The sequence below is a fragment of the Heterodontus francisci genome, chromosome 5, assembly GCF_036365525.1.
Source record: "Heterodontus francisci isolate sHetFra1 chromosome 5, sHetFra1.hap1, whole genome shotgun sequence".
NCBI lineage: Eukaryota > Metazoa > Chordata > Chondrichthyes > Heterodontiformes > Heterodontidae > Heterodontus > Heterodontus francisci.
In genome coordinates, this window is record NC_090375.1 from 63076794 (window position 1) to 63104413 (window position 27620).

Sequence of the window (27620 nt, forward strand, 5' to 3'; positions counted from 1 at the left end):
GATTAGAACTGTTTCGGTACAGTGGTAGGGCAGAAATCTGATTGGAGAGATTTAAAGATGGAGTTGTGGGCAAATGGACAAGGAACTGAGAAGCAACAACACATTCAAGGACTTTGGAGAGGAAAGGGAGGTTGGAGATGGGACGGTCATTTGCAAGGACAGTGGAGTCAGGATTGTTTTTGTGAGGAGAGGAGTGATGATGGCAGATTCAAAGCAACATCTGAAGAGGGACAACCCTTAACAATATGCACGAATATGGGAAGTTGGGTGGCCAGCGGTTTCGAGGGAATAGGGTCAAGGATGCAGGAGGTGGGCCTATATTCTCTGGAGTTTAGAAGAATGAGAGGCGATCTCATTGAAACACAAGATTCTAAAGGGGCTGGATAGGGTGGACACAGAATTTTTTTCTGCTGGTTGGGAAATCTAAAACACGAGGGCATCATTTAGGACTGAGACGAGGAGAAATTACTCAGAGTTGTGAATCTTTGGAATTCTCTACCCCAGAAGGTTGTCGTTGCTCCATCGTTGAACTAATCTCAGAGAAGGCATGAGGGGAGATGGGAGGGAAACTGGAGAAAAGTGCGAGTTCAAGGATAAGACAGGGGAGCTTTAGAGGTATTTAGCACAGTGAAAGGGAGGGACATGGCAGAGGCAGCTGATCAGATGGTCTCGATCTTAGTGACTAAAGAAGTCTATGAACGCCTCACACTTATTGTTGGAGGTGAGGGTGGAGGAGACGGGGAGAGGGTTTAAGAAGGCAGTTTGCAGTATAGAAAACAAGCCAGGGTTATCTTTGCATTCCAGAATGATCCTGGAATAATGAGCAGTTTTACAGACCAGAGCAGAACCCAGTAGCGTTTTCAGTGGTCCAGCCAGGTCTGATGGTGGATGGCTAAACCAGTTGTCCGCCATATCCTTTCAAGTCTGCGTCCCTTGGACTTAAGGGAGTGGAGATGAGATCTGTACCGGGGGAATGGCCAGGGTGTGATAGAGTAATGGTTTATTTGGGGACGAGGGCATTAAAGGTGAAGCAGTGGATATGGTTGAGCAGATCGGTAGCTGCAGAAACGTGGCGAATGGAGGGCCAAAGGCGAGACAGTTGGAATTTTGAAAGTGCAGTTTGAAGTAAATTAGGACATAGTTACAGCAGGAAGTAGGTTTGGGGCCTATAAGGAGAATGTGGGTGGATAATGATACCAGAAAGTGATCAGAGATGATACTGTAATTGATAGGATGGGACTAGCAAGGCCATGTGAGAAGACAAGGTCAAGGGGGTGGCTGTAAATATGGGTTCGGGTGTTTATACGGAGGGAGAGATTTAGGGAGGACAGAGAACTCGAAGGAGAGAGAGCATGATGAGTTGAGATGGAATTTATAATCACTGGGAAGAGAAGTTGTTTAGTGCAGAGGCTGAGAGAGGAAGATACCTCGATGGAAACTTTATTGGGTGGGGTCAGTGGAGAATGAGATTTTAAAAGAGGGGTCAGTGGAGTGGAACAACGTGAGATGCTCAAAGGAAGCAAAAGAGCTGACGGAGTAGGGGGTCAGTCCAAGGTGTGATGTGGTGATAAGCACCACACCACCATCGCGATGGCCTTGCCAAAGTAAGTGGTCAAAGGTATAGCCAGGTGTGAAGGTTTCATTAAGGGGAAAGGTGTTAGTGCTCCTCAGCCAGGTTTCTGTTAAGGCCATGAGGTCAATGCAATTATCCATAAGAACGGATATTCTGGAGGGAGATGCATAAAGGGGTCAGCAGTGGGAGGGGTGAATTGGACAGGAAGGAGATTGGCAGGATTAACCACTCCCCCCCCCCCCCCCACCCTCGTGGGTACACTGAGTGGGAAGGTTGACAGAGTAGGATGGGGCAATTAGGTTATTAGGTTTGCCGCTTGGGTAGAGTTGCAAGAATGCATTGGGCCATTGAGCTGGAGAAGACTGCAGAGGTAAGGAGGTAAAAAACCAAGGAGGAATTTGTAAACAACAACAAAGATTTTAATTAATGCATTGGGGGACATGGAACCAATAAAGGTCTGTGAGAACAGGGATGACAGCAGACAGAACTTAGTGTGGAACAGGATACAGGCTGTGGAATTTATATAGGATGTAGGCTGATGTGGATATTGGAGCAGTTGAACCTGGAGGTTATGAAAGTGTGGATGTGAGTTTCACTGGTAGGGTAGTGTCAGGTTAACTGGAGGCAGGTGATATGGGAGTGGAAGTAGAATATGGGATTTGGTGTTCAGGCTACTGGGGAGAGGATGGAATCGGGAACTGGGATGCAGAAGTTTTGGCAAAGGTCATAGCATGACCAAGGGTAACTGCAGATGAGAAAAGCATGAAAACTTTGGACTTATAATGTTGTCAAATTTACAGGTTGTTCATATTAAAGAAAGTGATATGTTTAGTTGTTGGCATGGAAACCAGAGCTTTTAGAAATGCAGTGCAATTTTCTTTGCATAGGCCACCACTTTGTGTCACTGAGAGAAGGGAGATTTCCTCTGTGCGCTTCATGTAATAAAATCATAAACCTTTTGTAATGAATGGCTTCACAATTTTGTGACAGAAGAAATAGTCCCCTATTTATTTAAACTGGTTCATATTCTTGCATGAGTATTTAAATTGTTCTGCCTGTTAAGCAGATTTAAAAAGTTGACAGGAAGGCCTATTTTTCATCATCGGTGGTGGCAGCAGACGTGCAGTTACATGCCCTGCCCAATTTCCCATTAGGCCAAAGTCAATGGAGAGGAAAGTCGGAGCGGGGTGTATAATGAGCAACTGATCCGCTACTGCCTGTTTTCCACCACTGACAAAGTGAAAATCAGGCCCGGGCAGTCCAATTGTTCTGTCTTGATCTGCTGTTAAATCTTTTTCCAATTGTGTTTTGGTTAACTTCACACTCAAATTAAATGACTTGGGCTGCCATGAAGCTGAAACTGTACATCAGTGCAAACTGTGCAGTTTCACTGACTTGGCATATTCTTCTCCAATGTAAATCCCCCAGTGAATAGGTCACCTCTTGCTCACCACATGGCAGATACAGCTTAGAGTTGGCTCCAAAAAATGTCAGTGCTAATTCTTCATCGTTTCCTGCTCAGGATTAATGTGACATCTGCAAAAATGATTGCCTGTAAAGTCTCAAATGCTAATTATTACATGTCAGACTTAGTCACTGCACAGAACCAAGGAATTTATTTTCATTCTGTGTCAGCAATAAAGGCAACATGGGAGTGTGATGCTATTTTGGAATTGCTGTAAAAAGGTACTGTAGGCCCAAAAGGTACTGCTGTCTTCATTCCTAAGTGATTAGTTTAATTTTAATCCACACTTTAATTTATTTCATTACCTAAAGATGCTTGGCAAGGATTCAGATAACATTAAAATGGATGCTTTGGAGAATTTTGTATTTCGAGTAAGAGGTTTACACTGGAGCAAGTTGGTTCTCTGTAAATGCACTTTTGCTGTGGTTTCAGCTTCAATCAGGACCAGAAAGCCCTGTTCCCTAATGGCTTCATCAATTCATCCATTCAGATGATGAATCTCTCAAATCAGCAGGATCAGAGGTTCAGATCCCAGTGCATTCTGAGTTAGCTGCTTTCAGCCCGTTCAGGTCTATGGATATTGGCCTTAGGAAGGAGAAATTGGCCTCTGCTCTCGCTGGTGATTACAATGATGTGAATGCTGTTGAAAGTGCACATAATGTGGAAAGCATCAGGCGCAGCTGTAATGGCTCCCAGTGCTGTTAAGTCTGTTGATCTTCCCTGTCGAGGCTCACGCATGAGTAATAGTGGCTTGCATAAGGTGGCAGCAGGTGACTGGCATCTGTGGCGCGAGAAGCTACTGTCTTCAAGACGGGAGAAAACTGACAGAATAAAAGAAAAATGGATTGTTCTGTGTTTAGCACCCGGTTAGCATCCATTTCTTTTGCATAAAATCTAAAGGAAAATTGTGTGCAATTTAATGCCACAATAGTTCAACCAGGTTTTCCTGTTCTGAGGGTTGTTCCTATTTAAATCTCATGCTAATGAGTTTGAGATGGCACCTTCGTGGCTTGCATCCCATTTTTCAGTATTTGCCTTGAGGCACTCAGGTTCTGCATGTTTCCATATAAACTGAGCATCAGTAAATTACTGATTTGAATACTACCAGTAAAGGAAACCATATTAGTTGTGTAACTTGCAGATTTATAAAGCTGAAGTGGAGCAGCAGTGGAAAATTTCTAATATGTTTTAAGGAAGGCATTGTTGCTCTAAACCTGCTGGGTGGTTGACATCACAAGGGAGGGATATGCTGCCGAAGTAGCCTTGCTGAGTTGCCGCAATGTATCTTTTGATTATATATAATACAATAATGCATAATTGTGACAAGCGCTTTGACTTCCCAGAAGGCAAGATGCCAGCCCTCTTTCCATATTCAATTCCAGCCACCATGTTGGAACTATGCTTGCTGAAGGGGGAAGGAAGGGAATGATGTTGGAATCTTTGCTGGAAAACCTTGGATGCATTAATCCCCTGACAGGTTCAGATATATACATGAGGCCATTCAGATATGGTGTAATGGCAATCTGTACAAACATGGCACCTCCTTCTCTGATGTCTACATTTCTTTCTTTTCTTTTTGGGCCTCCTTATCTCGAGAGACAATGGATACGCGCCTGGAGGTGGTCAGTGGTTTGTGAAGCAGCGCCTGGAGTGGCTATAAAGGCCAATTCTGGAGTGACAAGCTCTTCCACAGGTGCTGCAGAGAAATTTGTTTGTTGGGGCTGTTGCACAGTTGGCTCTCCCCTTGCGCCTCTGTCTTTTTTCCTGCCAACTACTAAGTCTCTTCGACTCCCCACAATTTAGCCCTGTCGTTATGGCTGCCCGCCAGCTCTGGCGAATGCTGGCAACTGACTCCCACGACTTGTGATCAATGTCACACGATTTCATGTCACGTTTGCAGACGTCTTTATAACGGAGACATGGACGGCCGGTGGGTCTGATACCAGTGGCGAGCTCGCTGTACAATGTGTCTTTGGGGATCCTGCCATCTTCCATGCGGCTCACATGGCCAAGCCATCTCAAGCGCCGCTGACTCAGTAGTGTGTATAAGCTGGGGGTGTTGGCCGCTTCAAGGACTTCTGTGTTGGAGATATAGTCCTGCCACCTGATGCCAAGTATCTTCCGTGTTGTTTTAGTCGCTGTGAGGCAACTATGGAGTGACCTCTCCATGGCGCATGCCTGGGCAAATTTATGGAGGTTGAGAGTTGCCCAGTCGTCAAAACCCCCCTCTCGGCCTTTCTGGTGGGGTCCAAAGGAGTGCAGGACACGACGTTTGGCACCAGTATGGCTGCAGGAACTGCCGGAAACATGCCAAAGGTGACACATGACCGCCTACGGGGTTCCGCTCCGGATTTTCTGTTCGGGTTTACTCCCTTAGCCTTGGTCTCTCCCGAGACGCCCACAAGGCAGTGGGGTTGTTGGGGCCCCTACACAGGTGTAGGATGGTGCCGGTGGGAGGAGGGGATGCAAGGGGGAGGGGTAGAGGGAGGGGGTGGGGGGGGGGTGCAGGGGAAGGGGGTGCGGGGTGAAGATGGTGCGAGGGGGGGGCGGGCTGGGACGGGGTTGTGAGGGGGTGAGCTGAGAGGGTGGAGCAGGGAAGGGGACGGGGGTGGGGGGGGGGTGGAAGGGGGGTAAAGGGGGGGGAGGGGGGGTGGAATCTGGTGCAGGTAATAAGCCATTTCCTCAGTGCCCACCATCGACGTCCGGAAAGCTCATCCATGTCCTTCGGGAGGTGAAGCATCATTTGGCAGACTTAGAGGTGATTACATTTGCTAAGGGTTTTTTTTTCTGCAGTGGTTTAAATAAAGGCATGCAGCATTGCCGACAGTGCGCTGCAGATGCTCTCCGAGCCATCTCCCGCGGGCGCTTTGAAGTTGCGGCCGGGGGGGCCGTTCGTGGATGTTTTGGGTGTTCGGGGCACCTTTTCACAGGACTTCTCTCGGGTCCCGCAGCTCCTTCTTCACCTCAATGGACTTACCGCATGCCGTGGCTGCAGACACTCTGGACTGTGAAGACAGCAGGATCGGAGATTGAAGTATCGGCAGCTGTTCTCGTCAATTTCATCCGGATCAATTTCATTGAGAAAACAAAGAGCAGGTGTGGCTGGGGGAGGGCAGTGGGCCCAGGTAACATACACTAAACTAACTGTTAACTTTTAGATAGGGCTAAAATGAACTGATTTAAAGAGCCAGGGGAATTTAAACAGTTTAAGAGGGCAGATTGGGGGAGAAAACGTTAGGGATGGGAGCAGATGGCCATGGATAGAGTTGAACAGCAAGGGAGCTTCCTAGGGAGCTTCCAGCCCAGGAGCCATGGACATTTAAGTGCATCATATTAATCTTTCCCATTTAAAGAAAAATACAGATTTGAGAGATAACTGCATTTTTGTTTAAATGGAGCTGTCACTGGCAAACTGTCCGTAAAACTGGCTTCTGTTTGTGAAGATGAACATAGAAAATGCCAATTCCTCAGGGAACTAAAACAGAGAACAAGCGAGTGTGTGAGCTGGTTAGTCTTGAAGCACACATACCAGCTAAAAAGCTTCAGAAACTGACCAGCTGTTTCAAAAAGTGATGCAGCCCCACAAAGCTGCCAACTCAAAAAAAAGAAAAGCCCTGATAATCTTGGAAGTCAAAGCGCTTGTCACAATTATGCATTATTGTATTATATACAAATGATGCACTGCGGCAATTCATCAAGGCTACTTCGACAGCACATCCCTCCCTTGTGAGATTAGCCGCCCAGCAGGATTAGAGCAACAATATCTTGGAGCACCTTCATCGCCAAGTTCCCCTCCAAGTCTCACACCACCTGACTTGGACGAATGATGCCACTGGCTCAACATTGTAAAACTCCCTAGCTAACAGCATTGTGGGAGCAGTGTCACCACAGGAATTGTGAGATGGACTCAGTGCACCGAATGGCCTCCATCTGAGACGTTACGACTCGAATTACAGTATTTAAGGGGAAAGCCCATCACTGTCGTTTCAGGGCAACTGGGGATGGGCAATCCATGTGCTCTTGCCAACATTACTCTCAACCCAAGAGCTGCTCAATCAGTGTATTTTGCAGCAATGGCAATGCAGAATTTACTGAAGGAAGACATGAGTGTTGAAGGCAGATATATATATTTTAAATGGCTGGTGGTCTGATTGTTCCTCTCCCACTTCCCTGCCGCTAGCTCCTTCCCGCTCTGCGACTCCCAGAAACATTTCAATTTCTTTTTGCTTTATCTGATACATTTGGAGTTAGCTGTAATCCTGCTTTTGGAACCAAAGATAATGGAGTCTTGGACAGCAGCATAAAACAGTGATTGCAAATTGGCAGCTCGTTTCACATTCTGCTAAGTTTCTATAGAAATGAAAATCAGGCAGGGTGCAAAACAAGCTGCTGATTCGCTATTGCTTCTTTCGAGTTTTCAGCTACCAGCCAAGGTGAATTTATATCCCAATTTGTCTTGAAAGGGTTACAGGTATATTAAATATGAAAATAAAAGGAGTGCAAGGACGTCATTTCAACCAAACTGAGTAAAGTTAAAATAAATTATCAATCTTCCATTAAAATAATGGTCAGAAGAATGTTAAATGAGTATGAAAAGTGTTTATCAACAAATGCCACAGATAGTAACTTCTAGCCTTTTGAAACTGTCAAAAGCTTGCACAGAAAATAAAATAATAATTACACACTAATCATTTAAAACAAAAAGGGCCTGAAGTATAGAAAAATGTGATTTGCAGGAACAGGCAGAGGGAAATGTGTTCCCACAGTTGGAGCTGGCTGAGTGCTTCTAGTCTGGATTGGAAACAATTATATTCTTAACGCTTTATTAATGTCACTTCTCTCATTTCCTTGTTGATGTTGCTTGCTGTAATATGGACCATGTGGGCTCTTTCCTTGGTTTCTTCACAGTAACAAAGGGACTTTTACTATGACTGAAAGCCTTTTTCTAGGTTGTACAACAAAACTGGGGAGGTCATCCAAAACTTTGCTGCTCGTGTCTAACTTGCACCAAATCCCATTCACCCATCACCCTAGTGCTCGTTGACCTCCACTGGCTCCCGGTTAAACAATGCCTCAATTTTACAATGATATCAATGAAGAATCTGCGTAGGTTGCACAGAAAGCGGTTTGTGGCGCTGTCTGCCCCTGGGGAAATGACGTAGGTCTGGGTTGCTCTGCTAGAAGGGGCGCTACGTGAATGAAATTCCGCCCCCCCCCCCCTCCATTTTTATACTCCAATTCTTTTGTAGTAAAGGCTAGCATATCATTTGCTTTCCTAACTGTTTGTTGTACCTGCATGCTAACTTTCTGTGATTCTTGCACAAAGGCACCCACATGCCTCTAGATACCAACATTTCCCTGTCCTTCACCATTTAAAAAAAAATTCTGCCTTTCTGTTCTTCCTACCAAGATGAAAAACTTCACATTTCGCCACATTATAATTCATCTGCCATGTTCCTGCCCACTCCCTTAACTCGTCAAAATCCTTTTGCAGCCTCATCGCCGCCTTCTCTCAGCTTACTTTCCCATTCAGGATCAGTGGATGGGGTAGCTGTTGAACAGGCAGATACTGAGTGCAGAGAGTCTGTGAGGAAGGTTAGACAGTTGACAGGGCAAAGTTACAGCCAGTATAATGGGTTGAAGTGTGTCTATTTTAATGCAAGAAGTGTCAGGAATAAGGGTGATGAGCTTAGAGCATGGATCAGTACTTGGAGCTACAATGTTGTGGCCATTACGGAGACTTGGATATCACAGGGGCAGGAATGGATGTTGGATGTTCCGGGGTTTAGATGTTTCAAAAGGAATAGGGAGGGAGGTAAAAGAGCTGGGGGAGTGGCATTGCTAATCAGGGATAGTATCACAGCTGCAGAAAGGGAGATCGTCGAGGAGGGTTTGTCTACTGAGTCATTATGGGTGTAAGTCAGAAACAGGAAAGGAGCAGTCACTTTATTGGGAGTTTTCTTTAGACCCCCCAATAGCAACAGAGACACGGGGGAACAGATTGGGAGGCAGATTTTGGAAAGGTGCAGAAGTAACAGGGTTGTTGTCGTGGGTGACTTCAACTTCCCTAATATTGATTGGAACCTCCTTAGTGCAAATGTTTGGATGGAGCAGTTTTTGTCAGGTGTGTCCAGGAAGGTTTCCTGACTCAACATGTAGATAGGCCGACTAGAGGGGAGGCTATGTTGGACTTGGTGCTTGGCAACGAACCAGGCTAGGTGGCAGATCTCTCGGTGGGAGAGCATTTCGGTGATAGTGATCACAACTCCCTGACCTTTACTATAGTCATGGAGAGGGACAGGAGCAGACGGGATGGGAAAATATTTAATTGGGGGAGGGGAAATTACAATGCTATTAGGCAGGAACTGGGGAGCATAAATTGGGAACAGATGTTCTCAGGGAAATGCACGACAGAAATGTGGAGGTTGTCTAGGGAGCACTTGCTGCGACTGCTGGATAGGTTTGTCCCGATGAGGCAAGGAAGGGATGGTAGGGTGAAGGAACCTTGGATGACAAGAGATGTGGAACAGCTAGTCAAGAGGAAGAAGGAATCTTACTTAAGGTTGAGGAAGCAAGGATCAGAAAGGGCTCTAGAGGGTTACAAGGTAGTCAGGAGGGAACTGAAGAATGGACTTAGGAGAGCTAGAAGGGGACATGAAAAAGTATTGGCGGGAAGGATGAAGGAAAATCCCAAGGCGTTCTACACTTATGTGAGGAACAAGAGGATGGCCAGAGTGAGGGTAGGGCCGATCAGGGATAGTGGAGGGAACTTGTGCCTGGAGTCGGAGGAAGTAGGGGAGGTCCTAAATGAATACTTTGCTTCAGTATTCACTAGTGAGAGGGACCTGGTCATTTGTGAGGACAGGCTGATATGCTCGAACAGGTTGATGTTAAGAGGGAGGATGTGCTGGAAATTTTGAAAGACATGAGGACAGATAAGTCCCCGGGGCCAGACAGGATATACCCAAGGATATTACGGGAAGCGAGGGAAGAGATTGCCGCGCCTTTGGCGATGATCTTTGCATCCTCACTGTCCACTGGAGTAGTACCAGATGATTGGAGGGTGGCAAATGTTATTCCCTTGTTCAAGAAAGGGAATAGGGCTAACCCTGGGAATTATAGACCAGTCAGTCTTACATCGGTAGTGGGCAAATTATTGGAGAGGATTCTGAGAGACAGGATTTATGATTATTTGGAAAAGCATAGTTTGATTAGAGACAGTCGGCATGGCTTTGTGAGGGGCAGTTCATGCCTCACAAGCCTTATTGAATTCTTTGAGGATGTGACAAAACACATTGACGAAGGAAGAGCAGTGGATGTGGTGTATATGGATTTTAGCAAGGCGTTTGATAAGGTTCCCCATGGTCGGCTCATTCAGAAAGTAAGGAAGCATGGGATACAGGGAAAGTTGGCTGTCTGGATACAGAATTGGCTGGCCCATAGACAGAGGGTGGTAGTAGATGGAAAGTATTCAGCATGGAGCTCGGTGACCAGTGGTGTTCCGCAGGGATCTGTTCTGGGACTTCTGCTCCTTGTGATTTTTATAAATGACTTGGATGAGGAAGTGGAAGGCTGGGTTAGCAAGTTTGCCGATGACACGAAGGTTGCTGGAGTTGTGGATAGTTTGGAAGGCTGTTGTAGGTTGCAACGGGACATTGAAAGGATGCAGAGCTGGGCTGAGAAGTGGCAGATGGAGTTCAACCTGGAAAAGTGTGAAGTGATTCATTTTGGAAGGCCGAATTTGAATGCAGAATACAGGCTTAAAGACAGGATTCTTGGTAGTGTGGAGGAACAGAGGGATCTTGGGGTCCATGTCCATAGATCGCTCAAAGTTGCCACCCAAGTTGATAGGGTTGTTAAGAAGGCGTATGGTGTGTTGGCTTTCATTAACGGGGATTGAGTTTAAGAGCCGCGAGGTTATGCTGCAGCTCTATAAAGCCCTGGTTCGACCACACTTGGAATATTGTGTTCAGTTCTGGTCGCCTCATTATAGGAAGGATGTGGAAGCTTTAGAGACGGTGCAGAGGAGATTTACCAGGATGCTGCCTGGACTGGATGGCATGTCTTACGAAGAAATGTTGAGGGAGCTAGGGCTTTTCTCATTGGAGCGAAGAAGGATGAGAGGTGACTTGATAGAGGGGTACAAGATGATGAGAGGCATAGATAGAGTGGATAGCCAGAGACTTTTTCCCAGGGTGGAAAGGGCTATCACCAAGGGGCATAATTTTAAGGTGATTGGAGGAAGGTTTCGGGGAGATGTCAGAGGTAGGTTCTTTACACAGAGAGTGGTGGGTGCGTGGAATGCGCTGCCAGCGGTGGTAGTAGAAGCAGATACATTCGGGACATTTAAGCGACTCTTGGATAGGTACTTGGATGATAGTAGTATGAAGGGTGTATGTAGGTAGTTTGATCCTTGAGTAGGTTAAAGGTTCGGCACAACATCGTGGGCCGAAGGGCCTGTACTGTGCTGTACTGTTCTGTGTTCAACTTTGTATTGTCAGTAGACTAGGGTATGTCACACTCAGTCCCCTCATCTAAGTAATTCATGTAGGTTGTAAATAGCTGAGACTGCACAAAGCAACATTACTTCACTGCTCCTCAATACAAAAAGCAATAATCTTTCATCAGGAATACTGCTCTCAAGTTGGCAAATCAACATTTATGGAACTTTTCAGGGTTCACTGACTTGAAGGGTTGTTTTTGTCAATGGAAAGCTAAAATCATGCCAACAATCTGGTACGCCAGAAATATCTAATAGATGCTTCGTGCAACATACAAGTTTTTACATCTAAAGATTTTTTTAAAAAAAACTAAAATAACGAAAGTTTTGTATGAGTTACAGTCTAATTCCTTGGTGGTTGCCGGTATTCTGTCAGAATGCATGGAGCTGAGAGTCCTATCCATATAGCATACCACATAAACGCATTCATCAAATGACACGATTAGGGCATAACTTGCAAAATTTTTAATCTGAACAGGAGAGTGCCTCAGTGGTTTCATATGTTTCTCATTCTTGTTCAATCAAGCAAATTAGTCGGAGCCTAAAATCTTTCAACCTGCCATTTCCCAGTACGGGAGTCATGTTACACAGTATTTAGAAGGCTGGCACAGTACAAGGCACTACACAACAAAATTCTTATTTTGTTACTTTCTGTGTAAGGGAGCAGGACAGGTACACTGTCACTGTATAAAATATTGGAAAATATCTACCATTATTTACAATGTAAGGTAACAGTACAGATCTATGGTTCTGCATTGTAAGACCAAAGTTGGCTCTTAAAAATGATTACCTATACGGAACTGGACTACAAAAACATGGAATTAAATACATCTCACCACTGATCAACCATACTGTAGTTTACCTGAACATTTGATGGTGGGGTGGGGGGGGGGGGGAAGAGGGAAGAAGTTACTTTTTAATTGAAAATTGAAATGCATGTTTTTCTCGAAATTAACAAATTCACAGAACTCAAGTTTTCAGCACCAAAGGAAACCATTTTTTCCATCTTTGTGTGCATTCTCTTTACTAAAGCAATCCAGTATTAGTCCCACGGCACAACTGACTCTCCATAGTCCTTTATCTTCCTTGTGTAACTGCTGAGGCCACAGTTTGAGTGTTTTGTCAGTGGGTGCCATTAATTGTGGAGATAACAAGAATCTATCCATTTTTCTTTGAGAATTCAGATTTCTAATAATATTACTAATATTTTAACTATTACTATGTATTATAAACATAAATACTTTACTCCAGGAACATCCAATGCAGGTTTATTTACAGTTTACATTGGGGGTAATTTTCAGCTTTACCATCTGTGCAGTAATGTGGAGAAGCGGATCAAGCATTTGTATTGGAACTCTTCCAGTTTTCATCCCATTGATAAAAAAAAACTCTTCAGAAACCTTCTACTCTTGTAATCAGAGCTGTGGGGAAAGGTTTTATTCTTGAGAAACCAAGGTTGCAGACCCAAGGTCCATGGCACAGAATCACAGAATTATTACACCACAGAAGATGGTCTTTCAGCCCATCTTGTCTGCACCAACTCCCTGAGTTAGCAGGTCACCTAGTGCCATTCCCGCACAACCCGACACATTCTTCCTTTTCTGATAACAGTCCAATTCCCTTTTGAATGCTTCAGTTGAACCTGCCACTACCACACATTCAGGCAGTGCATTCCATGCCCAAGGTTGGTCAGAGTAGGCAAGAAGACCGACTACCTCAAGAAGGGTTGGTTTAGTGGAGGGAAACTTGGGCTTTAAAAGCTTTAAGAAGGAACACTAGGACAGAAAAGAGTTCAATGGGAATGAAATTGGGAAAGAATGAATTAGAGCTGGACACTGTGTGATAGTCTTGGTTTTAATAAAGCAAGGAGGAAAAAAAGAGTGTGTAGGACACCATATTTGTCCTTTGACAGCACCTTCCAAACCCGCAACCTCTACCACCTAGAAGAACAAGGGCAGCAGGCACAGGGAACACCCCCATCTGCAAGCTCCCTTCCAAGCTACACACCATCTTGACTTGGGACTATATCACTGTTCCTTCACTGTCGCTGGGTCGAAATCCTGCAACTCCCTCTCAACAGCACTGTGGGTGTATGTACACCCCAAGGACTGCAGCAGTTCAGGAAGACAGCTCATCAAAACCTTCTCAAGGGCAACTGGGGATGGGTAATAACCTTGTCAGTGAAGCCCACATCCTATGAACAAGTTTTTTAAAAAAAGAAAGAAAACACAGCAGGAAAGTTTAGAGGATGAAAGACCAGAGTATGAATAGAAATCAAAGTCAAGAAAGGCAGAAACTGAGGGAGGGGTGGAGGCTGGAGATGGAGAGGGATCACACATCCAACAGCAAGCTTGTCCTTCTTTCCTGTTGAAGAATGAAAGAGATCTGCTATTGAGAATCCTGGATAAGAGCACTGTTAGTCTTGGAGAAGCTTAAGACTGGGTAGGGAGGTAATTTTCAGAGTTTGCACTGTAGGAAGCCTTGTTCCCCAGCAGTGCATATTGGAAAGTTAGGCATCTGCTGCTCACAATTTCCTGGTTTGGGTTGGCAGAAGGTGAGGGCTGTCACCAGTGGCATGAACTCAGAGTGACCTCTCCGGGAGTTTGTGTTTGTTATAAACTCAGTGTTTAACAATTGATATTACACAACACAGTTGTAAAGTGCAAACTGACAGTCTACTTACACAGCGTTTGGAAACCAGTTTTACAAGCTGAGAGGACCAGAGTTAACGCTTCAAGTCGATGAACTTTCAGAGTTCTGATGAGCAGAAATGTTAACTCTGTTTCTGTCTCCACATCTGCTGTCTGACCTGCAGAGTATTTCCAGTATTTTCTGTTTTTCTTTCAGATTTCCAGCACTATTTTGCTTTTTTATAAATTGAATCGTCCAGCAGCCAGTGTAGCTATTCCATCTTGTGCTGCTAATGCAGAGAGGGATTGCATCGCTGAAACCAAAGTGTGAGTGACTGTTCATTTCTACTTTTCTAGGATAGTGCTAATCAGTGGCAAGAGATCCTTCTGCTCAGTGTTTTCAGTAATGCCATATCGCGACAACAGTCAGACAGGGTGAGTATACACATGGCATCACATCTTGCATAGGGCATTATGAGAATTCAGTTATCTATTTTTAGTGTCTTACATGTTGACATGTAAGGGGCGGGGGGGGGGGTTCATAAGCTATATTGTTTCATGAGATATGGATGTCACTGGCAAGGCTAGCATCTGTTGCCCTTCCCTAACTAACAACTAACATCCCTTGACAACTGAATTCAGAGGGCAGTTAGAAGTCAACCACATTGCTGTGGGTCTGGAGTCACAAGTAATCCAGACCAGGTAAGGGTGACAGACAATAGACATGATGGTACCAGATGGCTTTTTAGTATAAGCAGTGGTAGTTTCATGGTTGCCATTACTGATGGCTAGCTTTCAATTCCAGACTTTTTTTTAATTTCATAATAAATGATTCATACCATAGTGGGATTTGAACCCATGTCCACAGAGTATTAGTTTAGGTTTCTGGATTACTAGTCCAGTGACATTACCATTACACCACCATCTCCCTCTATAAAATGTCCTGAATTCCTAGTTCTGGTCTGTGGAACATTTCTATATTCAAACCTTTTTGTATTCAAAGAATTTTTATAATGTGTTTGTATAATAATGTTCTGAGTTTTTTGTAAATATTCCTGAGAAAAATAAAATCTTATCTAATGGTGATCTCTAAGAATTTAGAACCCTGGCACGTATGGGATATAATTCTGTTGGCGTGCTCGTACAGTCAAAATTTCTCAAATTGAAAGTTCAAGCACCTTGTGTTCCTGGTAGAACCATAGAAAAAGTTATGGCACAAATGGAGGCCATTCAGCCCATTGTGTCTGCGCCCGCTGAAAAAACTAGCCACCCAATCTAATCCCACCTTCCAGCACTTGGTCCATAGCCTTGCAGGTTACAGCACTTCAGGTGCATGTCCTTTGAAATGAGTTGAGGGTTTCTGCCTCCACCACCGTTTGTGGCAGTGAATTCCAGAAACCCACCACCCTCTGGGTGAAAAAGATTTTCCTCATGTCCCCTCTAATCCTTCTACAAATCATCTTAAATCTGTGCCCCCTGGTTATTGACCCCTCCGCTAAGGGAAAAAGTCTCTTCCTATCTAACCTATCAATGGCCCCTCATAATTTTGTGTACCTCAATTATGTCCCCCCTTGTCCTTCTGTGTTCTAAGGATAACAACCCTAGCCTTTAAAGTCTCTCTTCATAGCTAAAATGCTCCAGCTCAGGCAACATCCTGGTGAATCTCCTCTGCACCCTCTCCAGTGCAATCACATCCTTCCTATAGTGCGGTGCCCAGAACTGTACACAGTACTCCAGCTGTGGCCTAGCTAGCATTTTATACAACTCCATCATAACCTCCCTGCTCTTATATTCTATGCCTCGGCTAATAAAGGCAAGTATCCCATAGGCCTTCCTAACCACCTGTGCTGCTGCCTTCAGTGATCTATGGACAAGTACACCAAGGTCCCTCTGACCTTCTGTACTTCCTAGGGTCCTATCATCCATTGTATATTCCCTTGCCTTGTTAGTCCTCCCAAAATGCATCACCTCACACTTCTCAGGATTAAATTCCATTTGCCACAGCTCCGCCCATCTCTATCGTCCTGTAATCTAAGGCTTTCCTCCTCACTACCTACGACACCACCAATTTTAGTGTCATCTGCGAACTTACTTATCATGCCTCCTATATTCACGTCTAAATCATTAATGTACACTACAAATAGCAAGGGTCCCAGCACCGATCCCTGTGGTACACCACTGGTCACGGGCCTCTACTCGCAAAAACACCCCTCGACCATTATCCTCTGCCTCCTGCCACTAAGCCAATTTTGGATCCAATTTGCCAAATTGCCCTGGATCCCATGGGCTCTTACCACCTTAATCAATCTCCCATGTGGGACCTTATCAAAAGCCTTACTGAAGTCCATGTCGACTACATCAACTGCTTTACCCTCATCTACACATCTAGTCACCCCCTCGAAAAATTCAATCAAGTTAGTTAGACACGATCTCCCCCTGAAAAAGCTGTGCTGACTATCCCTGATTATTCCCTGCCTCTCCAAGTGGAGATTAATCCTAACCCTCAGAATTTTTTCCAATAGTTTCCCAACCACTGTTGTTAGACTCACCAGCCTGTAATTACCTGGTCTATTGCTGCTACCCTTCTTGAATAATGGCACCACATTCTTTGTCCTCCAGTCCTCTGGCACCTCTCCCGTGGCCGAGAGAATCTGAAAATTTGTGTTAGAGCCCCTGCTATCACTTCATTGCCTCACTTAACAGCCTGGGATACATCTCATCTGGGCCTGGGGATTTATCCACTCATAATTTTGTACACCTCAATTAAGTCACCCCTCAGCCTTTTCTGATCTAAGGAAAACAACCCTAGCCGATCCAATCTTTCCTCATAGCTGCAAATTTCAAGTTCTGGCAACATTCTTGTAAATCTCCTCTGTACTCTTTCCAGAGCAATTATGTCCTTCCTGTAATGTGGTGACCAGAACGCAATACTCCAGCTGTGGTCTAACCAGCATTTTATACAGTTCCAGCATTACATCCCTGCTTTGGTATTTTGGTGTGCTATTCAACCCTCATTGCAATTTATATTAAGTGTTTAGGTTAAGTGTAAAATATATTCACCAAGGGTTAAGATCTGCCTTGTAGCCAGAGCTTGGCACAGGTAGGGGAGGAGTTGTTTCGTCGAGCTCGATGAACCAATCATTGCAACTGTTGACATTAATGATCTGGGACAATGGGGGGGGCGGTGGGGTGGGTGAGGGGCGTCCTAATTTCAGTTCAGAACTTTGGGCAGAGCTTTAACCTGAAAGGGGGAGGAGTTTAAATCAGTAAAACTGCCAACGTGTTGGAAACCCAACATGATCCTGCTCGTGTCAGCCCTTTTAAGGATAATCGTGACAATGATTGGCTTGTTGGCTTGACGATATAACACTGCCGAACTGTGGCCACAAGCTGGATTTTTTTTATTCGTTCAGCTACGCCAGCATTTATTGCCCATCCCCAATTGCCCTTGCGAAGGTGGTGGTGAGCTGCAGTCCTTGGGGTTTAGTTACACCAACAGTGCTGTTAGGAATGGAGTTCCAGGATTTTGACCCAGCAACAATGAAGGAACAACGATGTAGTTCCAAGTCAGGATGGTGTGCGGCTTGGAGGGGAACGTGCAGGTGGTGGTGTTCCCATGCATCTGCTGCCCTTGTCCTTCTAGGTGGTAGAGTTCACGGGTTTGCAAGGTGCTGTCGAAGGAGCCTTGGTGAGTTGCTGCGGTTCATCTTGTAGATGGTACACACTGCTGCCGCTGTGCATCGGTGATGAAGGGAGTCAATGTTGAAGGTGATGGATGGGGTGCAATCAAGTGGGCTGCTTTGACCTGGATGCTGTCGAGCTTCTTGAGTGTTGGAGCTGCACCCATGCAGGCAAGTGGGTCCTGACATGTGCTTTGTAGATGGTGGACAGGCTTTGGGGAGTTAGGTGAGTTACTCACCGCAGGATTGCCAGCCTTTGACCTGCTCTTGTAGCCATAGCATTTATCTGGCTGGTCCAATTCAGTTTCTGATCAATGGTGATCCCCAGGAGGTTGATGGGGGATTCAGTGATGGTAATACCACTGAATGTTAAGGTGATATGGTTAGATTCTCTCTTGTTTGGGATGGTCATTGTCTGTCGCGAATGTTACTTGCCACTTATCAGCCCAAGGCTTGATGTTGATGGGCATTTGGAGCCTTGTGGAAAACTCTCAGGAGCTGCGGTTCTGTCATTTAAATATGTTAATAGCAATTTGAATTGAAATCTAACACAGTATTTTAGCTTTAACAACTAGTACACGGGTTTCCCGAGTTATCGGAATCTTGCCAGAGTCAACAAGGCAAGAGCACAGCAGGGATTGATGGCTGTTTGAGATTGACAGACTGGGAAGCCTTTATATACTGAAACTGCACAGCTGCTTCCTTGTCTAGATGAAAGGCTTTGTTCACTGGATATGTTCGGGTCTGCTTTAACTGCTTTCAGGGCGATTTCCAACATTTTGGAAGACATTTCTACGGTCTTCCACTTTATTCGCCTTGATCTGCACTTCGCTGCTGTCAGCCTTCACTGCAGCATGGGGGCAGCATATGCAGCTCTACCTTGGATTTCTGAGGGACAAGGAGCAGCGTCAGCAACACCATCAGAGCCAGGAGCATCACCAGCAGCAGCTTCTCCTCAGGCACATGGCAGTCCACAGAACAGAAGGGATGGATTCAGCTCCAGCTCGCAAGAGACGATGCCCCCCAGCATTGGGTATACAGAGGTTCAGATTTCTCGACATAACCGAGCAGCAGTGTCTCAGGAGGCTCAGACTTTCAATGACAACTGACATCTGCAGCCGCCTGGAACAAGACCTCCTCCCCAGTAGACCAGGTGGGCACTCATTGCCAGTGGTCTTCAAAGTCAGCGCAGCCCTGAATTTCATCATCTCCAGCTCCTTCTAGGGATCTGCTTGTGACGTGCAGAATTTCGCAATCTGCTGTCCACAAGTGTATCTCCCAGATGACTGATGCTATGTTTGCCAGAGCTGGCACTTAGATCCACATTGCTACTGAGGAGGCTAGTCAGAATAAGGGAGCTGTTGGATTTTCTGCAGTGGCTGTATTCCCACAGGCATAGGGAACCTTAGACTGCATACATGTGGCAATCAAGGTGCCCTCAGACCAACCAGTATTTCTCAATCAAAAGGAATTCCACTCCATCAGTTTTCAACTGGTACGTGACCACTGGATGTTTTTCCATACATGTCCGGCAAGATTTTTTTATTCGTTCACGGGATGTGGGAATCACTGGCAAGGCCAGCATTTATTACCCATTCCTAATTGCCCCGAGAACGTGTTGATGAGCTGCCTTGAACTGCTGCAGTCCATCTGGTGTAGGTACACCCACACTGCTGTGTTAGGAAGGACGTTCCAGGATTTTGACCCAGCGACAGTGAAGGAACGGTGATATACTTCCAAGTCAAGATGGTGTGTGGCTTGGAGGGGAACCTGCAGGTGATGGTGTTCCCATACATTTGCTGCCCATGTCCTTCTAGGTGGTAGAGGTCGCGGGTTTGGAAGGTGCTGTCTAAGGAGCCTTGCTGCATTACTGCAGTGCATCTTGTAGATGGTACACACTGCTGCCACTGTGCGTCGATGGCGGAGGGAGTGAATGTTGAAGGTTGTGGATGGAGTACCAATCAAGCGGGCTGCTTTGTCTTGGATGGCGTTGAGCTGCTTGAGTGTTAAAGCTGCACACATCCAGGCAAGTGGAGAGTATTCCATCACACTCCCGACTTGTGCCTTGTAGATGATGGACAGGCATTGGGAAGTCGGGAGTTGGGGCCTCCTATGGCCATCCAGCCTTGGGAGCCTCTCTGACAAGCATACCCTCTGGCCATTAATTGGCATAGCAGTGAAAATTCACGTCAAGGGTTGACATCTGGCGTTCTGCGGGTTTCGCCCCCGGAAGTTTTCCTGATGTCGGCTTCCTGACTCCAGAAGATAAAACCAACCCATGCTGTCAACTGGTTGGGCCTTCACCCAGCAAGACAGTAAATGTTGAATGGAAAGGCTTACTGGCCCGCCCCTGGATGCAGAAGAAGTCAGAATTATTGCCCTCAATTTTTTTGTGGTCAGCAAAAGAAGAGGGAAACACTGATTCAAGATTCGTTAATCAGGTTTGTTAAGAAAGGCAGGGAGGCCTAGGCCAGTCAGTGTTAAGAAAGTAGCAGACCAGATGCAGAGTGGGTATAAAACCCATCTGGTTCACTAATGTCCTTTAGGGAAGGAAATCTGCTGTGCTTACCTGGTCTGGCCTACATGTGACTCCAGACCCACAGCAATGTAGTTGACTCTTAAATGCCCTCTGTAATGGCCAAGCAAGCCACTCAGTTGTCCAGGGTAATTGGGGATGGGCAACAAATGCTGGCCTTGCCAGTGATGCCCACATCCCATGTAAGAATAAAAAAATTCCATCTGACCAAAAGAAAGTGTTAGATAACTAACCAGAACAGTGAGCTGTATTTTGAGGAGGGACTGAAGTTAAGTTGAAATAAGGCAAAATATGCTGTAACTGTTACACGGTACTTCCATTAACTGATTGATTATAAAATCAACTTAATGATTTTTTTTATCTGCCCTTTGCTCACAAAAGTGAGAATCAGTCCACCTTTCAATAGATTGGAGAAACACAGAAGGACATGGGTGGGGATCAGTGGTATCCAGCTTCAATAATAAGGGTTACACTATCATATGTCCGTATATTGGAAAAGTAATCTCCTAATTTTAAGGGACACAAATGGAAAGGACCAGCGATGCTAACATGAGAGATTATCCAAGGCAGACCTGAAATTTGTAACAAGCCCCTTTCATGTCATTAAACAGCTCAAGGAACTTCAAAGAGGTGGAGATAGTTTGGGGAGAAGAGAATGGTGGTGGTGGTGAGAGACTTAGAGGGGCCAATGGTGCTGAAAGTTTAAGTGACCGAAATATATCATCTGAAAAAAAAAAGTGTTTTATGTTGAATTAAAAATTTAAGCTCATAAGGTAGAAGATTCAGTTTTGTTTGTTCTTCATCTGCAGTCTTAGTGGATACAGTAATTAGGCTGAACAGAGCTAGGTTCAGTTATCAGAGAATTCACAAGAGATGCAATCTGCTCTCGGTCTGTGTCTCGCGCATGATGGTGCGAATAAATCCTTTTTGAATTCAAAGGCTTTTAGGGATTGGGTTTTCTTTTTTACTGGCCACTCTTGGGTGCTGTTCAGGTGTTACTGATGGTAAAATAAGGCAGTTTGGCCTATTGCTACCCCCCCAAAAAAGTGATGCTTCCTTAAAACCTGTCAGTCTGCAGTACCTACATACGACCATACGAATTAGGAGCAGGAGTAGGCCACTCAGCCCCTTGAGCCTGCTCCACTATTCAATAATATCATGGCTGATCTGATTGTAACCTCAACACTGCATTCCCGCATACCACCAATAAACTTTCACCCCCTTGCTTATCAAGAATCTATTTACCTGTGCTTTAAAAATATTTAAAGACTCTGCTTCCATTGCCTTTTGAGGAAGAGAATTCCAAAGACTCAACACTCTCTGGGAGAAAAAAATTCTCCTCATCTCTGTCTTTAATGGGCAACCGCTTATTTTTAAACAGTGACCCCGAGTTCTATATTTTCCCACAAGAGGAAACATCCTTTCGACATTCACCCTGTCAAGACCCCCCAGGATCTTATATGTTTCATCCCCACATCTGGAGCCTGTTTCACTATGTGTAAATGGGGGTAGGTGGGCATGACCTAGCTATGTACACAATTTCCTGCAATTGCCACCCTAAATCCAGCCTCTGAAAACACCACCACACACATTATTAGATATACTATGTGCCTTGATTTTTTTTTTGGATCCATCCAGACAGCCTCCGTCATCTTTGCCAGATTAGTCAGGCGGCAGTTAAGTCATTGTGTAAAGATTACTGATGGTAGATTTCGATGTGCCTCACACTTCATGATCATCTTTGTGAAATCTGTGAAAGAGAAAATGAGCACTTCAATTTTATCCATTAGTGGGGTTCTGGCAAATGCAGGGGGCAATTGATGAAGCACATGTAGCATTGAAAGCCCCATATGACAAACTCCTCCAATTTCATTACAGGAAAGGCTTGCATTTAATATACTTCTAACTTCTTTGTGATAACAAACACCTTATTATGCAAATTAATGCCTGCTACCCTGGAAGTAAAGTCATGACATTGTTATCATATGACATTCTACCATACCAGACTTGACTCAGAGCCATGTATCCAGATGGTTGATTGGTGATCAGGGATATCCCTTGCAGTCGTGCCTTGTGATTCCAGTTAAGCATCTGCAGACGGAGGGCGAGGACAAATATAATGAGGCCTATGAAATTAAAGTGCCATTTAAGTGTTATGTTAAATTTGTTGGAGCCATGTAGTACAGCCATCAGGAGGCACCACAATCATTCATAATATTGTTGAGCAGAAAAAATTGTCATTCCCTTCAGCTTCATGAAGTGGCAATGTTGAAAAAGAGGCAGAGGGCTCTTCATCCTGACATCAAAAGTAGGGTGCATAGGAAGGAGAGGTGGTAGAGAAAGAGAACGAGCTGCTTTTTGCCAGATAAAAGAAGAAATAACATATAATTGAGTCATTAAATAAAAATTAAAGAAAAATATTGCACTTGTCTTTAAAATGGTACAGGCAGTCAGGAGGGAAAATACAAAGTAAACAGAAGGTTTAAAACTATTGTTGGAGAAAAGAGATCAGTAAAGATAAAGATTTAATGTGACGCCCATGGTTCAGTTGTAGCACTCTTAGATCATTATGCATACAATTCTCACTCCGGAGACTTGAGCACAAATTCTAGGCTGATAGTCCATTGGAGTGCTGCAGTGTCAGAGGTGCTGTGCTTCAGATGAGATGTTAAACTGGGGCCATGTCTGTCTCAGCTAGATTTACAAGATCCAGTGGCACTATTTTGAAGAAGAGTAGGGTAGTTCTCCCTGGTGCCCTGGCCAATATTTAACGCTCATCAACATTTCTGAAATAGAATATCTGTTCATTATCACATTGCCGTTTGTGGGACCTTGCAGTGTGCAAATTGGCTGCTACATTTCCCACAATATTACAGTGACAACATTTCCAAAGTACTTCATTGGCAGTAAAACACTTTGCAATGTCCTGAGGGAGTTCAGAGTCAACAGAAATAATTTTTTGATTTTTAGATAAATTTATGTTTTACTTGATCTTTTATTCTGTACTTCCCTAGCGACCAACCCCATCCCTTTCCCTGGCAACAGAGGAGATTAAGCCAGTCTGTTCACAAAATTGGTGTCACATTTGACTCCGAGATGAGTTTCCGACCTCCTATTCGTGCCATCACTAAAATTGCTTATCTCTACCTCCGTAACATCGCCCGACTTCACCCTTGGCTCAACTCATCTGCTGCTGAAACCCACATTCATGCCTTGGTTACCTCTAGCTTGACTATTCCAGCACACTCCTGGCTGGTCTCCCACATTCTGCTCTCCCACATTCTGCTCTCCATAAACTTGAGGGCATCCAAACCTCTGCTGCCCATGTCTTAACTCGCACCAAGTCCTATCACCTCTGTGCTCGCTGACCTACAGTGGCTCCCAGTCAAGCAATGCCCTGATTTTAGAATTCTTATCCTTGTTTTCAAATCCCTCCATGGCCTCACTCCTCCCTTTCTTTGTAATCTCCTCCAGCCCCACAACCTTCCAGGATATCTGCGCTCCTCTATTTCTGGTCTCTTGTGCATCCCTGATTTTAATCTCTCTACCATTGGTGCCTCGGCCCCAAGCTCTGGAGTACCCTCCCGACACATCTCCTCCTTGCCGCCTAACTTTCCTCCTTTAAGACACTCTTTAAAACCTACCTCTTTTGACCAAACTTTTGGTCATCTATCCTGATTTCTCTTTTTGTGGCTCACTGTCATATTTTGTTTTATAATGCTCCTGTGAAGTACCTTGGGGTGGTTCATTATGTTAAAGTTGCTATATACATATAAGTTATTGTTAAAAGCAGCTCCAGATATTGAAATCATTTTATTACTGAAATATCATTATTTAAAAAGTGAAAGTTGAAAACAACTTGTCATCCCATTGGGGCAGAAATTTCTCTGGACCTTTTGGTTGCCTCGGAGTAGATGGAAAGGGGGAAAATTCCAAAAATAGAAAAAAAGAACTTGCTTTTAAGCACTGCCTTATCAGGTTGCCAGAACACCTCAAAGTGTTCTACCACCAATGGATTAAAGTGCGCTCGCTATTATGTAGTCAAACACAGCAGCTAATTTGCAGGCAGCAATCCCTCAAAATACTGGCTTCTTTTAGTGAGGGAAAGGCTAAAGAGTGTAACAGTTATTACCTTTTAATGCTTCATAAAACATTTTAGACAAAACAAGCCTATTTCAAGCCTGTAACGTCTGATTCTGGTCACAAAACATTAACGTGCATGATATCATCCTAAATCAGTAGACAAAACAAACATTAAAAATCTGCTGCAACAACAAAATTTAACTGTCATTTTCAAACTCCAAAAAACAAGACGAAAATAACCCTTTAATTCAAGGGTTTATTGACAAATACTGAGCTGTTATTTTGGCTCATGCTGGGTTGTATTGTGAGTGAACCACAGGCGTTTGATCTTGAAATGTGATCTGCTGTCCAGGGCACGGTACTTAAGCTGTAATGGACTTTGCGGCACTGTCTGGCCAAAATAAGAGTAGGTCTGAAAGTTGAATGGTAAAGATGGTGAGTGGAGTCTCTGTCTCCAGCCTTTCATCCTCGAACTAGCAAGCAGTACACATGAAGTCTGTTATCACTACTGAAAGGTATCCATTTCTTCCACTTTATAGTCTTGTTAAACTGTATGAAAGGCTAAGGCTCAGTGTAGAAAAAAAATTCATTTGTGTAGCACTTTAGTCTGTTAAAAATGTCTCGGTGCTTCACAGACAGTGAATTACTTGAAGTAGAATGATTGGTGTGTGAACGAAGTTGGCTTCTCGTGCATAGCAAGATCCGCAGATAGCAATGGCACCTGGTAACCTTTTTAATGATTTTGGCTGAGGAAGTAAAGTTAGCTAGGACACGTGGAGAGCTCTCTGCTCTTCAGATTGTGCTATGAAATTTTTTAATGTTGTTTAACAACTTAAGGGCACCTCCGCTGACAATGCAGCATTCCTTCCGTACTACACTGAAGTATTGGCTTTGGATTATATGCTTCAATACTGGAATGGGGCTTGAAGACAGTTGGATAGAGTAAAAGAGAAACAAGGTGAATCAGGATGTAGTGACTGGGTGATACAAAGCTTGTGCTTCAGTATCCTGAAGTAGAGGATGGGCTAAGGAGCTCCATTGTTGTGAGACCCTGGAAAAGAAAGAATGAGGACATTGCAGGAAACCTTAAGTTTCGATGATAATGATGTAGGAATACAAAAGAACTTGGAAGTTGATATATTTTCAGGTCAGCAGAAACAGAGTTTATAATAGCACTATTCCTAATAGTATAAATACATTTGATGGGGGTTGCTTTCCAATCAGGTGATAGGGAGGGTCATTGATAAAACAGAAGAAAATGTTGTGAACTGAAATGTAAATGAAAAATATTGTCACTTGTATTTTTTAGCATTAGTTGTAGATAGTTATACATCGTACATATGCACAATACGAAGACACTTCAACACTGTTGGACAACCTTGTTCTCTACAACTATTGTACCGTTGATAGAAACACTATACACAATGGCTCTGAAATTCCTTGGGGAATATTCCAGTCTCCCACCGTAACTCTGGCAGAGTTCTGATGAAAAGTCATTGACCTGAAACATTAACTCTTTTTCTCTTTCCACAGATGCTGCCAGACCTGCTGGGTATTTCCAGCATTTTCTGTTTTTGTTTCAGATTTCCAGCATCTGTAGTATTTTGCTCTTGTATCAAAGATCCAGTTGTGCTGTGTTTTTAGCCATCTCTGAGAATTTCCTCAATGTCTTGTGCGGAGTAGAACCACTTGCAGGGCAAATAATGGCCATTGGGCATGCCTTGGGCTCAAGTGTGACATGGCATTGTATTGGTGACCAGCATACTGAGCGAGTGGAGTCATAGCAGCCTCTACAAGGGCATCACTTTCTCACTGAGGATTTTCAGAGCCAATGGCACATTAGTTAAAATAGTTTTCATTGTTTGTTTATTTTATTTATTTAGAGATACAGCACTGAAACGGGCCCTTCGTCCAACGAGTCTATGCCGACCATGAACCACCCATTTATACTAATCCTACATTAATCCCATATTCCTACCACATTCCCACCTTCCCTCAATTCCCCTACCATCACTAGGGGCAATTTATAATGGCCAATTTACCGATCAACCTGCAAGTCTTTGGCTGTGGGAGGAAACCGGAGCACCCGGCGAAAACCCACGTGGTCACAGGGAGGACTTGCAAACTCTGCACAGGCAGTACCCAGAATTGAACCCAGGTCACCGCTAACTACTGCGCCACTGTGCCACTTGCTCACTAGTTAGATGTCAGTGGGTAATAATACTTAGTAACCAGACAGCTGAAGAAAATACAGTCCCTACTGCTTATAGCAGACACCAACGCGGTTGGTCAGATATACCCGATGGCTAATATAACCATGTTGTTCTCACTGATTAGCATCTGTATCTTCCTGACCCTCTTCCTGAATAAACCTTATTACTGCCGGACCCGAGACCTCGACAAGGACATAGTTATTTCAGTCTTTTCCAGCTTTCCCCCTTCTCCTCTGGAGTCATTGCTCTCCAGTGCCCAAATGAACCTATCCATTTTTTACCTCACGTGGGAAACATAGCTCAACACTAAACAGCGATGCTTCATAATTTGAAAAGTGACAGGTGGGTCCTTTACCAAGGCAGAGGAACTGAATGACATTAGGCATGGTGTCAGATTAGAAAGCAGATCTTCAGTAGATATTTCTTGAGTTTTGTGCACTGCTTAATTTTTCAGCAAATTACAGATAAAGTCCTACAAAAGGTGTATGGTGTTTTTTCTCTGTGCAGCTCCGTGACTGCTTTATATATAATGTGCATATAAAAATAATGGAGAAGATCGATACATATTTTCACGTGTGCGTCACTCGCAAAATATCACAGCAAGCTCAGCTGTTTCTGCCTGAAGTTGTGCTATAACCGGAAACTTTGAAATTGACAATGCAAATTAATAATAAAACAGAACTAACTAGATTAGAGTTGTGTAAACTATAGCTACACCTAACATTCAAACACTTGAATTGTGGAAAGGAACTATTAAAGTGCACAAATGTGCTGTTTGCAGCATGAGTGCTGAAGGGATAAAATTGATCCTGTTTGGGTGGGGTGCAGGGGGGCGCGGTGCAGTGATGTGGCGGGGAGGTCCGAGGACATGGTCTCCCACATCATAAACTTCGGATATTTGATGCTTTATTTGGTGTACTGTCATTTTGGAATCGACTTG

At 44.4% G+C, this 27620-nt stretch overlaps 1 protein-coding gene across 3 annotated transcripts in view; it reads left to right on the forward strand.

Moving 5' to 3' along the window:
• cables1 (Cdk5 and Abl enzyme substrate 1) overlaps positions 1 to 27620 on the forward strand; it is a 244219-nt gene that overhangs the window by 113098 nt on the left and 103501 nt on the right. For 2 of the 3 annotated variants that reach the window (XM_068031540.1, XM_068031542.1), the window contains exon 4: positions 14526 to 14603. The exons of the other annotated variant lie outside the window; for it this stretch is intronic. In XM_068031540.1, the coding sequence (XP_067887641.1) occupies positions 14526 to 14603 (78 nt within the window). The remainder of the gene's footprint in view (positions 1 to 14525; positions 14604 to 27620) is intronic. 3 annotated transcript variants of the gene reach the window in all.